General features: G+C 56.8%; 1 protein-coding gene across 4 annotated transcripts in view; it reads right to left on the bottom strand.

The window, feature by feature from the left end:
• Positions 1-22,686, bottom strand: part of LOC128079053 (ankyrin repeat and fibronectin type-III domain-containing protein 1-like) — a 133,531-nt gene that overhangs the window by 81,878 nt on the left and 28,967 nt on the right. For 2 of the 4 annotated variants that reach the window (XM_052679922.1, XM_052679921.1), the window contains exons 1-3: positions 16,051-17,399; positions 7,692-7,885; positions 5,090-5,319 (exon numbers count right to left, since the gene is read on the bottom strand). In XM_052679922.1, coding sequence (XP_052535882.1) covers positions 5,090-5,319; positions 7,692-7,885; positions 16,051-16,169 — 543 coding nt within the window. In that variant the 5' untranslated portion in view covers positions 16,170-17,399. Of the gene's footprint in view, positions 1-5,089; positions 5,320-7,691; positions 7,886-16,050; positions 17,400-22,686 lie in introns of those variants that run through there. The other 2 variants (XM_052679923.1, XM_052679925.1) reach the window with 1 other exon arrangement.

Genomic DNA, 22,686 nt, shown 5'->3' on the forward strand with positions numbered 1-22,686 from the left:
CTGATGCTGCTCAACTCCTGCAGAGGCTGCAAACAGATGGCACAGACAGGTAAGTTGGTGATTTTGCCACGCAACTCTCTATTCAGCTAGAGATTCTGCCTGCAACATCCCCAAAATCACTTGCCGGGGTTCAGTGAAGCCCAGCATGCAGACAGCTCCAGGTCAGGTGATCAGAGCTGGCCAAGGGCAGCAGCAGATGGATGCTCCTAGGGGCACTGGGGCCATTCTACTGCAGTCCCACCTCCATGGCTCTGCTGGAAGGCAGCAGTGGAGGGCACAGCTCTGCTCTGGGCACAGCTGCAGGGAAGAGCAGACACAGCCCCACAGAGCCCATCAGCTCTCATTAGTGCTGTTCAGACATGACCGTTGCCCTCCTACCCTCCCTCACTGCACTTGGACACAAGAACATGAGGGTGTGAAGGTGGGGAGAGCTCAGATCTCTTCAACAAGGGAAGGGATAGGGCAAACAAACCCTCTCCCTTCCTGCAGAGCTGGGGAAGGAAGGGTGCGAGCAGCGCGAGAGCTGCCGATAGGCGTGCGGCAGCACCCTGAAGTGCAGTGCTGCAGAGACCTCTTGCAGCACAGTGCTGCTACTGCATGCCTGCCTGCAGCCCAGCGTGGGAGAGCAGCACACTGCTGCACACGCAGCTCATCCAGTGCAAAGTGTCACCTGTGGACGGACACTGCCCTCGGTGGCTGCTAGCTCTGCTGCCCATCCAGCTGGCACATCCTTGAGGCTTGATCCTTGAAACCACCATGACGTGCAAAAGGCTCGCAAGCATCTCACCGCAGGGAGCTGCTTGCAGGGAAGATGCTTTGCAGAGAGCTGCCCCATTTCATCAGGCATGTGGGGCGCTGCTCAGAGCCCCACATCTGCAGACTGTGAGCTCTGAGCGCATGAAGACAGCGCAGCAGCCAGGTGTGCTGTCTGGTGTCCGGGGGAGAAACTGCGAGAGAGTTTTTAAAAAGAGTAAGACAGCACGTCTACCAAGGTAAACATAAGAAAGTGCCACAGGAGGAACAAGAGGCCCTGTGACCAGCAGCAAATGTGACCTATAACTACCTGGCCTGAGCAATGAGCAGGCTGGGATGCAAGGATGTGCAACCACAGAGCCGTTCCTGCTGTCAAAAAAGAAATGAGAAGAAATCAGGATGGCAAAAGACACCCAGCTGTGCCCTTTGGGACCACCAGGAGCAGCCCTGGCTGCCAGGATGCGGACACCAGAGGGACCCAGCTGGAAGGTGCACGGCCACTGCCACCATCACACAGCCACTAGGAGGGGACAGGCAGTGGTGGCACACCAGGACCTCCTCACCATGACCAGATCCTGCCCCTGCTCCAGCCCTGCCAGTACAGGGCCAGGTGTCCTTGCTGCACCCGCAGCCCCACTGCTCCTGCACAGCACCAAGCCAGGAGAGGGAGCAAACAGTGGGGATTCATGGGAGATGGAATGCTTTGTTCTTGGGGCTGGGACGTGTGGGATCTAGAGGCCATTTCCCAGCATTTTGCAAGTTAGGAGCAAATCCAACCCACACTTGCCCTTGTAGGAGGGAGCCCTGAGCCTTGACACAATCTCCCACCAACACCCACCTGCAGAATGGCAGCCCTCAAACCAAAGTCTGTCTCAGCAATAAAGCCCTTCCCATTTCAAGCCCAGGGACTCTCCTGTTCATCCCACTGTTTCAGGCACCACCATAGACTGTATGCCCATACGCTGCTCATCCAGGGCTCTCACACCCAACAGAACAGCATATGCAGGCAACATGCAAACACTGTGTGCTCTTGTCCTGTACCAAGTGCTGTGTGGATATCAGTGTGTGGGTCCCAGAGGCACTCTCCCTTTGGAATCCTGGGACATTTCCAACCCCCAAACCTTCCTTCTGAAGCAGCAACGCACTCTGGCTGTGACCAAAGGTCCCCAGGGCCAGAACACTGGTGCTGCAAGTGGCATTTAAAGCAAAAGAAAAATACAACTCCATTGATGTTACTGAAACCAAGTCCAACCCTGATGGAAACAGCTGATGAGCACAGTGTGCTGGCTGGCACCACTAAGCAGAACTCCCCTTGCAAAGCCCTGAGCCATGTTTGCACACACAGACCAAAGCACCTGCAGCACGGCCTGCCTGTGCTGCTGCTCAGTGCCCAGGAGACGATGCGTGCTTGGTGCTGCTCTGCTTCAGAGGTGGGTGTTCAGCACACAGCGAGGCACCCCAGTGCACCCAGATCCTTCCATGCAAAGAGTGATGCAAAGGAAGGTGGTGTGGTCGCATGCTGAGTTAGGCTGCATCTGCTCCACATCTTCAATGCCATCCTCCCGGAGCACCACACGAGCCTTGCTTGGATCTGGGAGACACCTCCCTTTGACTGGGGTGAGAGAGCAGCCCAGCAGCTTGCATGCCCCTTCCCAGGACTTCCCCACACCTCCTTGGGCACTGGGGCACCACAAGATGCTGCTGCAGCTCAGCCCATGTCAGTCTGAGCAGGAAGCAGCTGTGCCCCGCTCCTGTTTGCTGGCTGTGACTCGCGGCTCCCCACTGATCTGCAACTCCGAGTGATTCACACCCGGTCTCTCCCCCTCAGTGCCCACTCCCTGGGATTGTTCTCAGCCGGATGTGCTCTGAATGAGCAGCTGCCCTGCGCGAGCGTTCCATCATCATTGATTATGTTTGTAATTTTTATTGGAATACTCATCGACGAACAACAGTCAGCAAGCGAGCGCTGTGCCGAGGGCAGATGGGCACAACGGGATGATGCAGCGCAGCTCTCATCCACCTCCACGCGTGCTTCCTTAGAAACACTCTGCCACTGAGATCTGCAGCACCTTTGCTGCCTTCTTTAGCCCTTTTGTGAATGGTGACCCACCTGCTGAACGGCTCCCACCCTTCTTTTTCCTCCTGTTCTTGAAGCATACGTTGTAAACAAGAATCACAGAACGATCGGGTTGGAAAGGACACTAAAGATCTCCCAGCCCCAGCCCTGCCATGGGCTGTACCCCCAGCTCAGGCTGCCCAGAGCCCATCCGTAGCCACAGACGCCTTCAGGGATGGAGCACTCACAGTTCTGGGCAGCAGATGGAATCAGGGCAGGGCTGACCGTGGGCATCCAACAGATCCAGCAGGTGCTTGCGTGCTTCAGGACAAGATCCAGTGGTGGGGGTAACACAGGGATGGGGAAGGGATGGCTCTCACCACTCAGAAACCACAACCCCACGTTGTGCCCCTCGCAGTGTGGGTCCCTGCACAGCCCCAGCCTGACACGTGCCCCACGCCAAGGGACGCGTGCGGCTGTGACAGCGGCACAGCAGTGACCAAACGCTCCCAGCTCTCAAAGACGGGGACTGTGCCAACGTCAGCAGCCTGAGAGCAGTGCAAGGGGAAGGCTCGTCAGAAAGAAAATTCATTCTGACAATCACAGAAATCGGAATTCATTTAAAATTCAAATTATGCAAATTCCAGTAATCCCTACATGCAGATCCATCACATGCCAGCAGTGGGACGGCAGACACGCCACTGGCTGCAGCTCGCAGAGATCCATCCATCACCAGCTCTGCAGACTGTGCAGGGCTGCAGGCAGCACCCACCGGGTCCCCCAGCACTGGCACCAAAGGGAAAAGCTCCCATACCCCCACAGGCACAGGGTGCAGGCCCCAGGGGCTCCCATGCCAGCTGCAGGAAGTCCTCTCGCAGAGAAGCATGGATGAGTGCTGCAAATATGAAGCCTCCATTGGGCAGAGCCCCAAAAATGGGGACCCCGCTTCATCTGCACCCAGCCACAGCATCAACACCTTTCAGCCACAAGGACGGAGGAACAAGGACACAAGGAAATAAAAGTCATACAGAAACCCTGCCGCGTTCCTATCAGCCCTGTGAATGTACCCTGGAGAGCTGAAGGTCCCCAAAACCAACGAGCAAAAGCCCTCATGGAGGCAGAGGCCAAAAAGAACCACACGCAGAGCATGGAGAGCTGGAAGAGAGCACAGTGCCCACTACTTACCCCGCAGCAGGACCGCCCCAGCTGTACCCTGCAGTCCCTCAGACCCCACATCCTGCTGCTGCTATTGCTGCTGCTGCTGCTCATAGCCATTCCCGATACTGCCACTGCCTTCCCCAGCATAGGGCAGCAGCTCTGGGTTCCCTCTCACTGGATCCCAAGTGCTGGATCCCAACCAGCTCCTGCAAAGTCCTTGCCACAGGAAGGATCAGCACCAGGGAGCACACAAGCCACTACCTTCAGTGGTGCGGTCCATGCAGTGCAAGGGGCAGGAATGAGCCCTATGCAGCACCCCACACATTGCAGGGGGCAGCCTCCAGACCCAGCCTGTGCCAGCAGGTGGATCAGCCCTTCCTCGGGGAAGGGGGGAAGCAAACAGACCCAGGAGCAGCAGGTTTATGAAGATGCATTGCAGCTGCCCATGCCTCGCAGCAGGTGAGCCCTGCCAGCCTGGGCTGATCGCCTGACAGCACTTCAGGTTACACTGGCGCACATCGCCTGTTCTGCTCCCATTGTAGCAAAGCCCTCATCCATTTCCAACCAATGCCGGCTGCCTTTCAGTGCAAGGACACCCAAGCCCTCATTACAACCCCAAGCCAGTAACGAGGCGGGAGGAAGGCCACACAAAGCTCTGTATCAGGTGTCTGTGGGAAAGGGAAGACGCAGAGCCCATTAAACATTGATGGGGAGCGCACAGCACCCGCAGAGCAGTGGGAGGAGGCTGCCCCAGGGGCTGGGGGCTGCTCCCTGCACACCCTGCAGCCCCGAGCCCTTGGAAAGGCCCAAGTGCTACGTGTTGAAGCAGAGCAGCGTCCACTCCGTTTTGCCTTGAGCCCCTTTTTGTTGCGACCAGAGGTGAGGCGATGGGGACACCAGCACTGTGCACTGCCTGGTGAGCAGCAGCCACCCAACCCTACGGCAGTGCTGTGACTAGGAGCCACAGAGCCTGCCCAGCATAGCAGGTGTGGGCAAACTGAGCATCATCAGGCCGAGGAGAGACGCGTCTTCTGTTTTGTCATCCACGCATACAGCCAACCCTCTGCCATGCCAGTGTTTTGCAAAGCCACGTGGGTGGGTTGCATCACCCCAAGTACTCACAAACTGCCGCCGCAGCCGGGTCCGGACGCGCTCAGCCTTGGTCTCAGCGGGATGCACGGCGTAGCCCAGCGAGCCCAAGTGGTTGTCAACAGAGAGGCTCTTCCGCATGTAGAAGGAACGCATCCGAAAGTGGCTGAACGGGGCGTCCTCCACCGCCGTGCGGAGCTGCGGCTGCAGCGGGGCATCGCCGGGGGGGTCCATGCCATCGTCCTCCAGCCGCCAGGCGTCCCCTGAGGACAGAGGGACAGAGGGACAGCCGTCCCGTCACAGCTGTGCTCACCCCTGGTTGCACGCCCAGGATGCGGGTGGAGATGCCCACCCAGACCTCCTCCATGCATCCCACCGCAGGGCACGAGGGCTGGGTGCTGCCCCATGGGAGTTCACGTCCCTGCCACAAGTCCCAGGTGTTCCCACCTCATTCAGCGGCTCCCAGCCCATCAGAGCCCAACGAGGCAAACTCCTCTCAACTGTTTCCACCCATTCACTGCTCTTTGGGGTCTGGGGCCACCGTCCCCAGAGCACAGAGCACTGCAGCACGCAAGGCTGGGACAGTGCTGAGCACTCCTCGCTGCACTAAAAGGGAAAACAGGCAAAGCACACAGGTGACATCTCCATAGCATCACTACTTCCCAAGCAGCCCAGGTACGGATACTGCGTGCTTCTTGCTGCCTGACAGACACTGAACTTTCTCCTCTTCCACCTCCCTCCCCCCTCCCCCGCAGCCCAAACTGCTTCTCAAAAGCAAGAACAAATGAACAAAGCAACCCCGTGCTCAACCCTGCAAAACCCAGGCCAGCAGCACAAAGGCAGTGGTGAGGGCTGGTGCTGCTGCCTGCTCCTGCGGCTGCACCGCTTTGTTGGCTTTCTGAGCAGCCCGGCGTTGGGGGGCACAATACCACAACCAGGGCTGGGGAGCAAAGTCCTTCAGAGCTGAAAGCAGATAAAGGCCTTAAGGAGAAAAACAGCCAGAGTGAAGGCGAGTGAAGAAGAGAAAGGAAGAGGCTACAGCTGCCAACAAAGGCGACCCGGAGCAGTGCAATACCTAGGAGCTATTTTTATTATTCTTTTTAGCCCTGCTCTGAATTTAATCAGCTGCGCCGCTCCTCTCCAAATGTCAGCTCGTACAACACAGGAGCGGCTGTTTGAAAGCTGTGATTACTCCAGGCACAAACACGTCAATCGGGACCAGCCCTGGCTGCCACCACACAGCAGCCCCACGCAGATCGGGCTGCAAGGCTGGGGCAGCTCCCAGTGGCAGGGCACCGTGCATCCCACGGCCCCATTCACCCCCCATGCCATGACATCCCGCAGTGGGACGGCTGGGAGCACGCTGAGCTGCTCTGGAATTGTCACCTGCTCGGGTACAGTGGGTGTAGGGAGGCAACACACAGGAAGTCAGGACTTTACCTCCTCCAAAACAAGGACAAGAGGGAATAACCTGAAGTTGCGACAGGGTTGGATATTAGGAAACATTTCTTCTCTGAAAGAACCTTGATGCACTGGTATGGGCTGCCCGAGGAATGCCAGGGGCTTTGCTCTGTACCAGGATTCAGATCTCCACCGTGCATCCAGGTCTGTCCTTGCCCACCCTGCCTCAATGGCCCTGAAGCTCCTGAGGGAGCAGCCCTGACCCCGCACAGCCACTGCCATCCCATCCCTCATGTTCCCATGGGCACGGCAATCATCCACAGCCCGCCATCCCACGCCCAGACCTGCTGCATCAGAATTAGGAGCATCAGGAAACAAAGCACAGTCTGCAAAGCATTAAAATTAATCCAGGGCTCGGCCAGCTGCTGGGTAGCTTGCAGCAATCTGACAGTGAGGGCGTTAGATTAAAAAAATAATAAAAATCTTTAAAAAGTCAAAGGGTGTTGGGCAGAGGCAGCAGCTTTGTAGGGGTTTTATTTTGCACTGGATTGCCAGCCTTGGCTCACGAGCTTTATCTCTGTTTCAGTGCTAATCACCTTCCCCATCACTCCTATGGCCCCAGCGTGACTCTGCTGGCACCAGAAGCGTGAAACACTTTGCCCATCAGTGCTTTTGCCAATAAAATTGCTCAGAGCAGCTGGGCCGGCCGTATTAGTATTTCATCAGGATCAGCGCAAGAGCAGAACACGACAAAAGCCTCATTTGCCAAGAAGGCCAACCCCAACCCCTGGGTGGGGAGCATCCATCACAGCATCCCCAGGGCAGGAGCACGGGAAGGTGGAGCAGCGCCACTGTGCCCCTGCTCCCCAAGGAGGGCAGCCAGCTGTGCCCTGAAACCACTGCATGCCAGAGCACAGAGGCACCTCGGCCCACTGCAGAGCTCAAAGGAGTGAGGAGCAGCAGCTCGCTGGGCTGGAGCTGAGCACCATCTCCAAGTGAGGGTGCCCTCCTGAGCCCCCCTCAGCTTTGTCACTAATGTAACAAAAGATGGAAAAGTTTAAACGACGGCCTCAAGGAAAGGCTCAGAGATGGGCAGGCAAAAAAATCATCGAGAATGGCAGATCTGGGAGCAGGACAACTCCATAGGGAGCAGCGCTGGGATTTGCCTGGTTGGCAGTGCCTCCGGAGAACCAGGCCGCATTCGACAGAGGTTTGCAGACCCCCGTGCACTCACCAGCAGATGGGACCGTGCAGCCCTTCTGGCCATCAGGGGCTGAGTGCTTCTGGTAGGGCTTCTGCTCCGGCATCGCCTCCCGGAACGCTGCAGAGTCGAGGAGGGGAATCCTGCTCAGCACTGGGGACTGCGGGATGCTGGGCAGCGTCCGGGACTTCCCCAGGAGCGGCCTCTGCAACTTTCTGTCCAGGGATCTGCAAGGAGAGAACACAGGGCTCACTGCAGGCACAGGGATGGCTGCTTTGAGTCACGTCCTTCCCTGCAGGACGCTTTGCCATGTGCTGCCCCTGGATGGGGCATAACACCGAAGTGCAACCCCGGCTTGCGAGGCTGCAGCCGTTTGGGCAAACCTTCTCCTTTTGCATTCTGATTGGGATTTGTATCTTGAGCTGCAAGCCACAGTCAGCACCAACAGCACATCGAGCACTCAGCACCTCCAAGCCAGTCCATCTTAAGACACACGGATAATCAGAAATGAGCAAATAAACCAGAGGCACCAGGACTGAAATGATACGAATTGTGAACAAGAGAATGAAAGCTCTGCCTGCCCTCCACTGCAGCTCTGTGCCTCATCCCACTGCCACCACACCATTCTGTCAGACCTCAAATATTTCCTTCTTTCTTGCACGTAAGTCTCAGTGCTCCTCCAAACGTGCCTGCATGCAGCTCTGTTTGCTGCAGAGCACCATCAGCATGCGGGACATTAACGCTGCTTTGTACCTTCTGTGCTGCTCACATGGACTACATGAGGGTCAAAGGGGTGAACTCGTGCTGTTGGAAGAGAACTTTAGAGCTGCAGACAACAATTTCTATTTCAACCCCTAACCTGTTTCCACCTGGAATCTGACTTGAATCCCCAAGCAAAGGCAGTGCTGGAGATGCACCGTGCATTGTGCCACGGCCAGCAGCCAGTGCTGCTGCTGGGACATCGTGCAGCACCGTGTGCTTCGTGAGCCAGCCCCAGCGCCGTGCGTTACCAAGGCTGCCACATGCCATTAGTAAAGAGCCTTGATGGGAGCGTACAGCTCAATTAGAAAAGCCATCATCAACACAGCTACAGCCCATCAACAGCAGCTGTTCAGTGCTTGGTGGAAAGGAGAGCGCATACGCAAGTCTTGCCGGCCCCATCGCTGCCAGGTTCTCTGCCTCCAGCTCTGGGAATGCCACAGGGTGAGGGAGGGTGGCACCAAGCTGATGGCACAGCACAGACCGCTCCGGCATCACCCATTCTGCAGCACCCAGGGCACAGGTGCTGCTTCCTCAGGCACTTATTGAAAGCAAACCACCCAGCCAAAGCAGCCACTGGAGCAAGGAAAAGCCGGTGCCTGCCCCACAGCCACGTCCTGGCTGGAGAGGTCCGCACCGCACAGCTTCATTGCTGCAGGGAAGGAGGGGAAGGGCTGAGCAGGGAGAAAAGGGAGGGAGGCAGAGAGAGAAGTCCAATGCAAGTCAGCCAGGGAAAGACAGCACTCAAGCACTGTCTCCACAAACCTTTCCTCCCCCTTTATTTCAATGGGGGAGAAACCACCCTCCAAAAGGCCCTCCTCAGCACGGCCCAGGCTGGTTTGTCCTTGTTCTCAGAGGCAACACAGAGCCTCTGCCTCCCCCACGGCACGGATGGAATGACCCCAGGCTAACTAACCCTCCTATGGGACAGCACAGGGCTCACAGCTGCACTTCCTCCTCTGTCCATCAGCCATCTTGCCCTCAATCCATCCATCCGCCCCCTAAATCTGCCATGAACCAGGAGCTCATGAATCTGGGTGACCCACAGAGCACCCGGGTGGTGCCCCAATGAAGCAGGGATATCTCAGCCCCTGTGGGCTGTGGGGATGTTCTGACACCACCGCAGCTCACTCCGAGCCCCACACTGCTGCCAGCAGAGCCTCCACCAAACTGCCTTTGTGCTGCTAGGTGCTACCAGGGGCTGAGGAGCAAAGGGGAGAGCTGAAAACACAACAGCAGCCTTGAGCTGGCTGAGAAACGGATTCAAAGCAAAACAAAACACACAAAAAAAACACAAACAAAAAAAAAACCCACAACAAAACAGCATTCAGCTCACAAGTTCAGGGGGAAAAAAACAAAACAAAACAAAACAGCCAACAAATAAAACCACAACCAACATGTGAAGCTATAAAAAATACCTCCCCCAAAGCTCAGCTGTGTGCTGGTAAATATCATGATTTCCACCAGCTGGTTTGCAGAGCTCCTCTCCTGCCATCGCTCCGGGCTGACGAGCTTTGCACAGCAGGGGCCATCGGCCGGGCAACGACAGGAGGCAGCCGGGGCCAACGGCAGCAAACCACGACGGGACACGGAGCTGCTGCTCCCCCCGGTGCCCGTGCAGCAGTGAGGATACCGAAGGCGGCTGGGCTGCTCGGCAGGGGAACGGGAAAGCTTCAAGGGGGGGAGCAAACCGGAAAATAGCATGCAGCTCTTTGTTTTAAGCCATGAACCTCTCAGTCGGACACATAACAGCTTATGCTGAGAGGCAGGCAGAGCCGAGATGAGAACCAATGAGCATCCAAACCCTGCGGCAGGGCAGGTTGGCCCCTGCCCACACACACAGGGCAGACCCTCGTGGCCATCGGCCCGGCACCCGGTGCTCTCACCCCAGTCGTGGCCATGAAGCCATGGGGCAGAGCCAGAGCAGAGCTGTGCTTTGTCCTGGGCAAAGGAGGAGAATGGAGCTGAGCTCACCTCATACAGCACATTGCAGGCATGGGTGAGACGCGCTGGGCACAAACTCTGAACGCTCCGGTGCAGAAAGCCTGGTTTGCTTTAAATCCCATCATTTCTGCAGCGTGAGCAAGCGTTCCACCCCTTGAGGTCAGCATTGGCAAGGCTGCCCTAAGTCTGCTAAGCCCCGGCAAAAAGTCATCATTTCATATTTTAGCCAAAAAAATATCCCTAAGCACAGTTTTTGGACAGCGTGTTGTTGTTTCAAACCCTCCTCCCCTTCTGAGATGGGCTGGGTTTTGATCTGAAGCACCAGAACCCCAGAGCACCAATAGCACCCACTGCGGCCAGGTGGACACAAGCCTGATCAATGGGATGGATTCATGCTCCCAAAATGCTGCAGTAACATCCCTGAGAAGTGCTCTGTAATGAAGGGGGGTGGATGCAGGGTGAGGGCAGGGCAGCCCGGATGGCATTGCCCCCATCCCAAGGGGCCGGAAGCACTGGGTTGTGAGGATCCCACCAAACAGATGCAAAGAAAGCATGAGCAGAGTGCAGAACAACGTGAAAGGAAACCCACTGAGACCTTCCTGCCTTTTCTCCCCCGTGTAAACATTCATACACGATGGCAGAGCTCTTCTCTGGGTCAGCAGCACCTTGAGCAAAACAGCACGCTTGGGTTCTGTCCCATTGGAAAGTGAGACACAAATATCAGTGAGCCACCACCAGCAGCTCCCCGTGGGCAGCTGACCCCACCACAGAGCTCCTCCTCGAAGGAAAAGAGGGAGGAAATAGAATGGAAAAGGCTCCAGGGTTAAGGTAAGGACAGGGAGATCACTCGCCAATTACCGACCCGGGCCGAGCAGACTCAGCAGAGTAATTAATGTGATTAATGTAATTTATCACCTATCGCTGACGGATCAGAGTAGTGAGAACTACAAGCAAACTGAACAAACCGCAAGCCCTGCAGCCCCCTGCCGCGTCAGCACAGCCGGGGGGTGAGCCGGGGACGCAGCCCAGCACCCTGCTCCATTCACAAGCCTCCCCCTCGCCGCCCGCCGCTTTAATTAGAAGCTGTTGGCGTTCACAGAGCCTCATTGAGCCGCTTCCCCCGGTGTGTGCGGCCGGGGCCTCTGTTTCCTACCTGCCCACCCACCCAGCTGTGACTCAGTGCCAACACAGTGGGTGAATGAGGCACCAAGCAGTCTTTCTAGCAAGCGTGACTCACAGGGCCAAGGCTCGCTGCCGGAGAAGTTTGCTGCAGTCGTGCTACATATGTAATTCTCCTTAATGCCAGCGTAACTTCCCCTTCCTGCTAGCCCATCCAGCTGTCACACCAAACGAAAGGATGACTGTTGGGTTTTTGCCTAATCCGAGTAAAGATGAGCTTCAGCTTCTGCAGAACACAGCCAGCTCCCAACCCCGTCCCCACCCTAACAATTAGCTTCAAAAGGAGCTCAGGAGCTGGGCAGAGGAGAAGAAAGCCAGCGCACGCCCATCATCACTTGGGTTCAGATGTAACACTCCTCCAGACCCTAAAGGATGATGCTAAGAGCACCAGGGCTCTTTTGCGACCCTTCTGAAGCAGCAAGCCTTCCCAGTGCCCTGGGGACCACACACAGTGCCCAGGGACAGGAGGGGCAGAGAACCACCCCCACAGCCATACAGCACAGCGATGGAGGCAGCAAGGCTCTGCTCACCAGCTGCAGGCAGAAAAAGCACAGGACAGCCACAGAGTGCAGCCCCACAGCACCCTGCGAGCTGCCACCACAGCCAGCACCCACACCATCCACCGGCACGAGGGAGAGGGGCTGAGTCCAAAAGACACCAATGTCTGCTGCAGGGAACTTCAGCAGGATTAACTTCTGCCCAGCAGGCTGTGGCTGAGTCACTGACATGGGATTTAGGGCTATTTCCAGCTTGGCTTGGTTCAGCATCAGCACGGAGCGCTTCCACGCATCAGCAGCGGACACGTCCATCACTTTTTGTCTTACTATTTATTTCTTACATAGATGCCACTGATCTGTCGTGGCAATAATGCAGATGCACACACACCCACACGCTGTCCTGCTGGCTGCTCAGCGAGGCGGGTGTCGGAGCTGGGGAGCAACCACATCTCACATACAGCTGCCACAAACACCTCCGAGCAGTGCGAGGTGGAAACTTCTCACTCAGATTCAAGCACTTCCCAGTGCCTCACTTACATTCTCTTTTAAAATCCAGCCCCGCCAGCCAGCACTGACCGAAGGACACGAGACTGCAACTTGGCAGGGCTCAGTCGTGATGTCCCTGTGCAACCGTGGGGATTCTCAGGGCTGTAAACCAGAGATGGGAGACCCGCTTTCATTTTTACCCAGCCGCCTCCCGTTGCCTGCTGCTCACGCAGGGTTTGTGCCTTCAGTGCAGTTTCCAGCCCCAAAACGTGCCAGTTCTGCCTCTTCCCCATCATGACTGCATGCCTGAGCACAGAACTGCTGCCAGAGCTGGAGAGATATTTTTACACGCCCCAAAGCAACCGAGCACAATCCTGCCAGGAGAACACAGCCTACTGCCCTCGCTGCCTGCCAGCACTGCTCTCAGGTCAGACCAACCTCAGCAGCCGCTGAGAAACCCTCCAAAACCCATTATCTCCATGAAATGCTGCTGGATCCGTTCCCTGCCAGGAGAGCCAGAAGCACCCAGGATCTCCAGCCAGGACAAAGCCTGGGAGGTACCTCACAAAATCACGGAATGACCTGGGTTGGAAGGGACCTCAAGGATAATGAATCTCCAACCCCTCTGCCACAGGCAGGGCCACTGACCTCCACATTTAATACTAGAATAGGTTGCCCAGGGCCCCATCCAGCCTGGCCTCCACCACACACACACAGTGAGTGCCAGTCGTGGTTGTGCCTTCCTCCTTCCTGATCCACTTCTGGAAGCAGCACGAACTTGCCAGGGGCTGCCCAGTCCTTTCAGCTCAAAAATAACAAAGTGAAAGTTAGCTATTCTGTACTGCACGTGTCTTTTCCTTTCGTTGCTCCTCCACACCAGGCATGCAGAACACCAGGTGAGCACACCGATGCTGGCACCAGGAAACAAAGCAGATAATGTAGCCCTACATGGCTGCACGCAGCCCCTGCTGCATTCCTGCCCAGGCTCACGGCCCCTTTGCCCAGCACTGCAGCCTCCAGAAATGCACCTCTGTGATGATGCAGACTCTCACACTGCAGAAACCAGCACAGCTCCACAGCCACTCAGCTCAGACATTTCAGCTCTGCCATAAAACTCCTACAAGGCTGCAAAAAGTCACTGAGAATAAACTGCTTGTTTAAGAGGCTCTGGTGGACTTTTCCAGTCCATCACAAGCACCGGCAGGTGCTACCTGCTAGGTGCACCAGCCCAGAGACCTGCCAGCCCTTCAGCTTCATGAAGTGGGCAGCTGTGCCACAGCAGAGCGTCTCTCAAGGCGGAGGAGCACCTGCTGACATTACAAGGAGATGTGAACCACGGCATGGCTCTGCATTGCAGCTCACAGCAGAGAAATAGGACATGTCCTGGCTGGAGATCCTGGGTGCTTCTGGCTCTCCTGGCAGGGAACGGATCCAGCAGCATTTCATGGAGATAATGGGTTTTGGAGGGTTTCTCAGCGGCTGCTGAGGTTGGTCTGACCTGAGAGCAGTGCTGGCAGGCAGCGAGGGCAGTAGGCTGTGTTCTCCTGGAAGGATTGTGCTCGGTTGCTTTGGGGTATGTAAAAAGAGGAGGCTGAGCAGCACCTGTGAGCACTTGAGGGTTTGGCCAACAGCACGGAGCAAGAAGGTGCTATTGCTGTGTTAGCTGTCTGTGCACAAGTTGGAGCCCTGCTGGCTCACGGCACAAATTCCCAGACCCAGCAGACTTACTCAACCCTGCTTTTTCTGTGGGTGTCATTTAAAAACGCAGGCTTATTACTTAATACCACAACTACACACTGCTAATATCTTTTAGGTCCTCTGAGAATGAGTGGGATCACTATATTTAGAATTTAATAACACCAAGCAGCACCCTGCATGCTGGTGTTGCTTGCTGAGTCCCAGCAGCACCTGGAGCCGATCGCCGTGAGCCACACCAACCCTGGGGGATCCGGCCACCCTGGTGTGGCACTGCCCAGGATGCAGGAGCACCACGTTTTCATTCACCCACGTTGACTTGTAGAAGTGAAGAAGGAGCTTCGGTGAACAGAGACACTGATTTCAAGAGCATCCCATGATCTGATCAATGCTTATTTTGACTCCCATCAGTATGTCATCAGGGCACAGACACAGCAACAGCAGGAGCAGCCCTTGCTTGGAGTCAGCCCTGGGGCTGCTGGGCTGCGTGGGGAAACTTCTGCTCCCAGGAACCATGGGGCAGAGCTCCACCAGGAAGCCCCACACTCATGTGCTGGGGAAGTGTTAGCGCATCTGTGCCCAGCAACACCCCAGGAAGTTTGGTACATGAGTCACACACCAGCAGTGCTGCTTTATGGTTAGTGCTCCAGAGAGAGCAACGCACCACAGCATCTCCCTTCACACGGGTAACCAGGTCTGGGAACACAGCACTCTGTGCATGGGCACACGGTGCAGGGCCCCAGCAGCATCACCTCGCTGCCCTCTTGCTGGCACAACAGCTATATGGCAAATGCTCCCTGTCTACAAAGTGCACAGAGCAAACCCCAGGGATGCTTGTGCTCAGCAGTGCCAGCACCATCCCTACATGCAGGCACAGCCAAACCCAGGGTTCATGGCTTCCATGTTTGTCACTGCCTGGTGCTCTCAGCTCAGCCGTGAGCACCTTCAGGCATCTGGACAGAACATGCCATGCTCTGAGTGAGCAGGGAAGAGGTGATATCTCTGGAATTGCAGAGTGAAGAAGGGAGCAGCACTAGCACTGTGTGTCTCACCAGCTTGGTGTGATGCGGAGAGCAGCAGGAGGGCTCCAGACAACAGATCACCAACTCCTTAATACCATTAGCAGAGCCCGAGAAGCTCAGACACCAGGGAAGAGGGTGAGCGGATATCTCAGTGCTGTTTTTCCATGTCAGCCCCACCTGGCACAGGCTCAGCTCTGCCTGGGCTGGCACACAGGGACAGCAGGGACAGCAGCTGTGCGTCAGCTCTGGCAATAGCCCTTCCCCACAAACAACCACAACAACATTGATGTGTTCCCATGCACCATGGGGTGTGAGCTCCCAGCATCACACACCCCTCCCTGCACAAGGCAGAGGCTTAGGCAGGGAGGGCACACAGCACACAGGCTTCCATCTCCACCCATGGAGCAACCTGTTGCTGGCTCTGTAGCTGTGGGTTTTATACGCAACAGCGTGAGAGGAGGACGGAGAGAAGGACAATTGCGGTGCGTAGCCCCGCCACTGTAACAAGGGGCTGGGTGAGGAGGCACAGCACAAAGCAGGAGACAGAAGCAGGCAGGTATACGTGCAGGCAGTCACATGGCAGACACCCGAGATGCACCGCCGACACCTCAGACGTGCCCTGGGCAGAGACACAGGACACCAGACATCCCAAAGCTCCAGCATCCCAGGCAGCACCGAAATGCTGCTTGCAAAGCTCCCAACTCATCCCCAGCCCACGGTGATAGCAGAGGGCATGGGGAAGCAGCGCACCAAGGACCACGAGTCCCACCCTGCAGCCACTCCAGGACGGAAGGGGCTGCCACCCCATACCTGCACTCGGTGACACTACAGCAGCAGCTCCCGCTGCGCCGGCCCCGTCGCTCTGTGCGCAGCTCCGTCCTCGACTTCCTCAGGCTGAAGTACTCCGTCAGCTTCCCAAATGAAGCCATGGCCCCCGCCAGCTCCCAGCGCACGCCCGCCTGCAGCCGTGGGCACCGCCACGCTCCCGCATGCTATGTCCCAACTCGTGGCCCTGCACGCTCCATCAGGTGTGGGACCAGGAAAAGAGCGCTGCAGGTCCAAAGGTGAGCTGAAGGCAGGAGTCACGGTGAGCCCTGCAGATGGGAGGCTCTGCCCGCCTGAGCCGTCCACAGGCACCAGGCTGCACGGCGGGAGCTCGAGGCCGCGTGCTTCTCTACTGTAACGTGGCTGCTGCTGCAGAGCTGAGTTAAGAAGGAGGGGAAAAAATAATAATGGCCCGTGGAAAGGATCCCTCGGCAGAGGTGGCACGAGTCTGCATGCCCCCGCAGCAAGTGGATGTTCAGCACGCGCCCAAGACGAGGGAGCCGGTCCTCAGCCAGGTGGGGGGATGGATGCTGGCCAGGTCAGCAGCAGCAACGTGAATGCCTGGGACATCAGCTGGTCAGATGGATTTCCAGAGGGTCTGTTCTTATGGCACAGGGATCAGCACAGGAGGTGGAGAGCATCCCCGCTTGCTCTTCTTGTGGCTGTTTGGAGTTTTCCAGTTCTCCTCCCTCCCTGTTTTCCAATGCAGAAGCCAACCCTTTGCCTCCAGCAGCACCTACCCAACACGATTTTCCAGCTCACCAAACACCTGAGCACGAGGAGAGGCACAGGCATTTAAAACGAGCAGCTCTGATCCAACCAGAGGTCACCTCTGGGCTCTGCTCCCCGAGCTCCAGCACAAAACATCTCTCCCGCTGGCAGCAGGCAGAGGGATGCCGCAGACTTGGAGGGAAATCCTGCTCCCAAAGCTCCCCCGTTGGGAGCTCTGCATCCTCAGTGCAGGGCGCCGCCTGGGCAGAGGGGAAGGAAAAAAGGCTTCAAAACGCCACTCCAGCCCTGCAGAGCAAAACCCGGTCGAGTCAGCGAGGTGCATCCAGGGGCGGCGGACGGAAACCCCCGGCCGTGCCGGCGCAGACCCTCGGGGAAGCGGCCAAGACGAGCGGCGCTAACCGAGGTGGCAGATCCGCGAGCCGCCTTCGCATCCTCTCGATCCCCGCGTTGTGGATGCCATGTTAAAATAGATAAATAAATAAACAACGCAAATCATTCATTGCTTCCTCCCCGCTCAGAGCCATCCGCTGCCGGCAGTCCGCTTCCCCGCCCCGCCGCTTTCCTCCCTGTTTCTCCTCCTCTCCCTCGGCTCCCCGCTCCGAGTCCGACGCCTTCCAGCAGCAGCGGGGTACGCCCCGCCGGGGTGGGGGGAGAATCTCCTGCCCGCCCCCCCCCCGCGCCGCCCACCTGCCCGCCCCGAGGGGCTCCAGCGCTGCCGGAGGCTCCCCAAAATCAGCGCGTCGGCGAAGAGAGGGGCGAAGGCACAGCACGGGCTGGCCGCGCCGCCGCGCACATCCCGGCTCCCCGTTCCTATTCGAGGCGAAAGGCGAGACGCCGAAGGAGGGCAGCGGGGGACGGGGGGGGCAGCGGGGAGCGGTGCGGGACGGAGCGGGCAGAGCGCGCTGCGAGCGAACCGAACGCCCGACGCCGGTGCCGGAGGAGCGGTCAGCCGGGGCCGCAGCGGAGAGCGGGGGGAGGAAAAATGCGGAGCGAGGTCCGGCGCGATGCCGTCCCTTAGATCCGAACGGAGCGATGCTGCCGCGGAGCCTCTCCGCCAGCCGCCGTGCTCAGCCTTGCTTTGCAAATGGCATCGCGTTCGATTTGCAAAGGCCAAAAGCAGCGTCGTTCTGAGGGGGACAACAGGGCGACGCGGAGAAATGCGGAGAAAGCAGAAGGGTGCGTGCACCAGACCCAAGCTCCCAGGAGCGAGGCTGACAGCCCCAGCACCCCGCGGCCCAGCAAGGGCAGAGGGCTGATGTTGGAAAGTTCAGAGCAGGACAGCTCTATGGACTTCTCCAGGTGTGATGGAAAACCGATTCCTGAGGGGATTGCCACTCTGCAGCCCCTGCTGCCACATCCCACCTCCCTGCCCAGGAGGGACCAGCTGCAGCCCTATCTCTCCTCCACCTTTCAAGCCCCCTCCCCCGGTGCCCTTAGGCCAAAGGAAGGCTGTTCCCTTCCTCCGAGGCAGAGGAGAACCCCAGGCCCTGAGGTCAGCCCTTGGGGACAGCGCTGTCACAGCCACCAGCTTCCAGCTGAGTGCTGCTCCTGTCATTAAGCAGAGACAATCTGCTGAGATGCTGCTGGAATTTCTCTCATTTCACATTAGCAATCTGCTGTGCTGGGGGTGCAGCCGTGTACTCAGTGATGCGAAAGGCAGCTTCCCACTGCCATTTAACAGCAGAATGAAAAACTTTAAATGAAATCGTAGTTAAGTTCGTGTGTCGTTTTGTTTTCATTCTGTTTTGTGATTCTTTTTAAAGAAGAGCTGCAGAGAAGACGGGGTAAAACAGAAATGAGGATCCATAGGGGCTGGGACTCTGTGCAGCCACACACACACCCCAGCACCTGCCAGAACACTGCACAAGCATCTCACACCTGTTCTGGAGGGGAAATAAAGCCATGAGCGTGCCACGGTATCTGAGCCCATCACATTCCTGTGCACGTGCCCACCGGGGCAACAGATCAGCACTTCCCATTTCAAAGCCCTCGCTTCCAACAAGGTGAAGGCTGCGCAGACCCAGGAAGCAACACAAATCTCAGCTTGCAACCAACAACAGCCCATTTTCCAGGCAGAAGAGCTACCGGCTCCCTCCCAGCAGCCTGAAACAGCCCCACGCTTGGTGCCCAGGTGCAGGGCTTGGAAACCATCCCTGCTGCTGCAGATGGCTCCGGCCCCAAGCCCAGGGGTGTCCTCACAGCCCCATTGCTATGCTGCCGAGCAACCTGCAGCTGGATGCTCTGTTGTTTCCCTGGGCAACTTTTATTCCAACAGCTCTCCTCCACAGCAGCTAGGGAAAAAGGGAAAGAGCATTGGTCAGATGGAGCTGACGGCTTCATCTGCTCCCACAGTGCCAGAGGACGCCAGCATCATTCCTGCAGGGCTTTGCTTTCAGATCCCTATGCCAGGAACTGAGCTACACAACCCCCCCCTCTCTCCTGGAGCCACAGCTCCCAGAGCTCAATGACTGCTGCTGGATTTGATGGGTCGGCTGTTTGATAGATAAGGAACTGGTTATGAGATCACACCCAGAGAGTGGTGGTCAATGGCTCAATGTCCGGATGGAGATCAGTGATGAGTGCTGTTCTTCTGGGTTCAGTGCTGGCGCTCTTTAACACCTTCACCAGTGACACAGACACTGAGATTGAGTGCACCCTCAGCAGTTTGCAGGTGGCAGCAGGCTGTGTGGGGCGGTCAGTACAGCTGAGGGGTGGGATGCCATCCAGAGAGACCAGGGCAGGCTGAGCGCCCAGGGGAACTGCGTGAGGTTCTGCAAAGCGCGAGGTCTGCACCCGGGTGATGGCAACCCCTGCTATCAGTGCAAGCTGGAGGATGTAAGGATGGAGCACAGCCCTGCTGGGAAGGACTGGGTGTCAGCTGGACGTGAGCCGGCAGTGTGCTCTTACAGCCCTAAAACCAATGGGATCGGGGGCTGCACCCAAAGCCACGTGGCCAGCAGGGTGAGGGAAGGGCCAGACTTTGCTGTGACAAGACAACAGGTTTCCAGCTAAAGAAGGAAGGATTTAAATGGCATGTAAGGAAGAAGTCTGTTACAATAAGGGCAGTGAGGCACCAGCACAGGTTGCCCAGAGAGGCGGCGCCGCTGTGACCCTGCAGACCCCCGAGGTCAGGCCAGGTGGGCTCTGAGCACTGATGGAGCTCTGGGTGTCTCTGTTCACTGCAGGAGGATTGGACCAGATGGCCTTTAAAGGTCCCTTCCAACTCAAACAATTCTATGAAACCTCACAGGAACAAGGTAAGCCAACAGTGAAGAATTTTGATAAGCATCCTTTTTTTTTCTTTTCCACTCTGCACTTAACGACGCGCAGTGATGGGGCACCACTTCCCTCACCCCATCAGCCCCGGGTGCAAAAGCACCATCAGACACTGCAGAACAGTCAGAGAAAAGGGCAGAACACGAATCCACGGGATGAACAAAACCAAGCAGCACAAGTGCACAAGAAGCACAAGTATGAAGGTTGCTCCTGAGGTTGCTAAGGAGCACACAGGAGACTTCTGGCAACTACTAAACGTCTCCGTACCAAACATACACACACACACACTCGTATCCCTGTTAAAACATCATATTGCAAAGTCATCCAACAGCTCCAAGGTCCCAAAGTCATTTTGGTCTTTAGGGAGGGGTCAAAATAACTCTGTGAGCATCCGACGTGCAGCTGGACCAGCAGCATCAGCACACCATGGTGTGTCATACAGACAACGACAATGAAGACACAAAACCCCAAGAGGAACCTCCATCCCAAGGGGCCAAGCAGTGGCCCAGGGCCCCCCCAGCACCCCTCTGTGCCAGGCACCATGTCCAAATAGGGATGTGTGCAGCAGGACTGGGCTGTGACATGGGGACAGCTGCTCCCAGCCAAGTGCCACAGCCCCATGCCCGGCACGCATACGGCGCAGACACAGCCCTATGGCAGTGCTGCATTTTAATATAGTTGTAATAAAAAGCAGAGTGTAAGAGGCACTATCATTTCAGACTAAGCAGGCAATTCACTTTAATTGTCACTCCTATGGCACTGCACACAAATCTCAGCGCCGATACCTGGCGTCAGTGCGTGGAGTCTGCCTGGCACATGGCCGCATCAGAACTCAGCTAGCACCAGCCCTCCAGTTCCAGCAGCAAATCCAGATGTGCTGCACAAAACATCCTCCTTCCTGGGAACAGCACCGAATCACGTAGAGAGAGGCTTCACAGACACGCTCTCCCTGTAATCTGGCCCACTTTCCTGTGCGTGAAGCTCGGAAGAGATGGCATTAGCAACATTAGGGAATCCAGATGCAATGCAGAACCCTGCAGCTGAAGCTGCTCTGCCTGCAGCTGCTGAAGCCCTGCCCCGGTGCCTGCTCCTTGGAGATGGCACAGACACCGTGCTGGAGCTTGCAGAGAGAGATAAGGGCAGGACACAGCAGGAGGAGCGGTGGGGGTTTGCTAAGGAAAAAAGAGAAAATTAGTCAGTCTTTCCCCAGCAAGATGGTTTGCTGAGTTCAAAAGGATGAGAGAAAGCATCAAACACAGGCAGCAATCATAGAGTCGTAGAATGGCTTGGGTTGGAATGGACCTCAGGGATCATCAAGCTTCAACCTCCCTGCTGCAGGCAGGGCTGCCAACCTCCATATCTAATGCTGGACCAGACTGCCCAGGGCCCCAACCAACCTGGCCTTGAGTGATACGATGGGAGGAAGCTGCAAAAGGAAAAGCAGAGGCAGAACAATGAGAGGAGGATGGAGCTGGCAGGGGCACACGTGGGCACCACAGCTCTGCCCCTCGCCCTCATGCAAACCCCCAGGCCCTGCCCAACTGGGGCAACTGGTGACAGATCATCTCCCCAGAGCCAGCTGGGAAGCAGACAGCTCAGCGTGCCCCAAACTGTTACTCTTTCCCTCCCACCCACCCTCTCAAGAAAAAAGCCCTAGCAAAAGCCTAAGCAAAAATCAGAAAACCTATTAGCATGATCAAAGATCGCAGCAAATGGAGGCTATTTCTTGCAATTACCTCCCAGCAAACACAAACTCTCTTTAGAATAACAATCTGTGTCGAGCGAGAAAGCTCTGGAGAGCAGCAGGGCTGCAATCCGTGGGGCCAGCTGTGCCCAGGGACAGCCTCTGTGCCACCTGGTGAGAAGCAGCTCCCCACAGCCCATCCCCTCCCTGCCAGCACGTCTGGGCCACGTCTGGGCACTGACAAGCACTGCTCAGAGCAGGGTTGAGCCTCTGCTTTTGGCTGGGCGGCATCGGAGCGCTGAGCCCAGCAGGGACTGCAGCTGCATCACCCAGCACTCTCAGCCTCTGGCTGCCTTTTCCCTTCCATCCAATAATTCTGTGTCCAGACTGAAAACCTCAGCTCCCTTCCCAAACAGTGGATGGACGCAGCCCTCTCACACTGCAGATGAGGACTGCAAACTCTCAAGCCCAGGGTCAAATTTTAACCTCTCACGTCAGAACTCAGAGCGGTGCAATCATCGGACGGGTGTTGGATTTACTCAGCTTGTTTAAATTAAGCTGGGAGATTTCCCCCCAGGTTCTAGCAATTTAATTAAAATAAAGTAAAAACAAGCCTTTCAAACTTCCAAATGCTCGCCGTGCAATTAAAACCTCCAGGACTGCTAAGCAGAGCACAGAACCTAAATAACATCCAAGGGAAAAGAAACACTCTGGCTCTTTCAATACAAACCCTCCCCAGCACAAGGAAGAATTAAAGTCACCACCGGGCACAGACCAGACAAAGGGATGCCTCGAGGGTGACCGGAGGATGCACAAGGGCACCAAGATGCTGCATGACACAGCTCTATGCCCTGAGGAGCTAGAAGCCAGCAGCCCAAAGAGCAGCAGTACCTGTGGGGCAGCAGCTCACCGACACCGTGGGCAGCAGC

Source organism: Tympanuchus pallidicinctus, unplaced genomic scaffold (genome assembly GCF_026119805.1).
Source record: "Tympanuchus pallidicinctus isolate F22 unplaced genomic scaffold, pur_lepc_1.0 scaffold18, whole genome shotgun sequence".
In the NCBI taxonomy this organism is placed as follows: domain Eukaryota; kingdom Metazoa; phylum Chordata; class Aves; order Galliformes; family Phasianidae; genus Tympanuchus; species Tympanuchus pallidicinctus.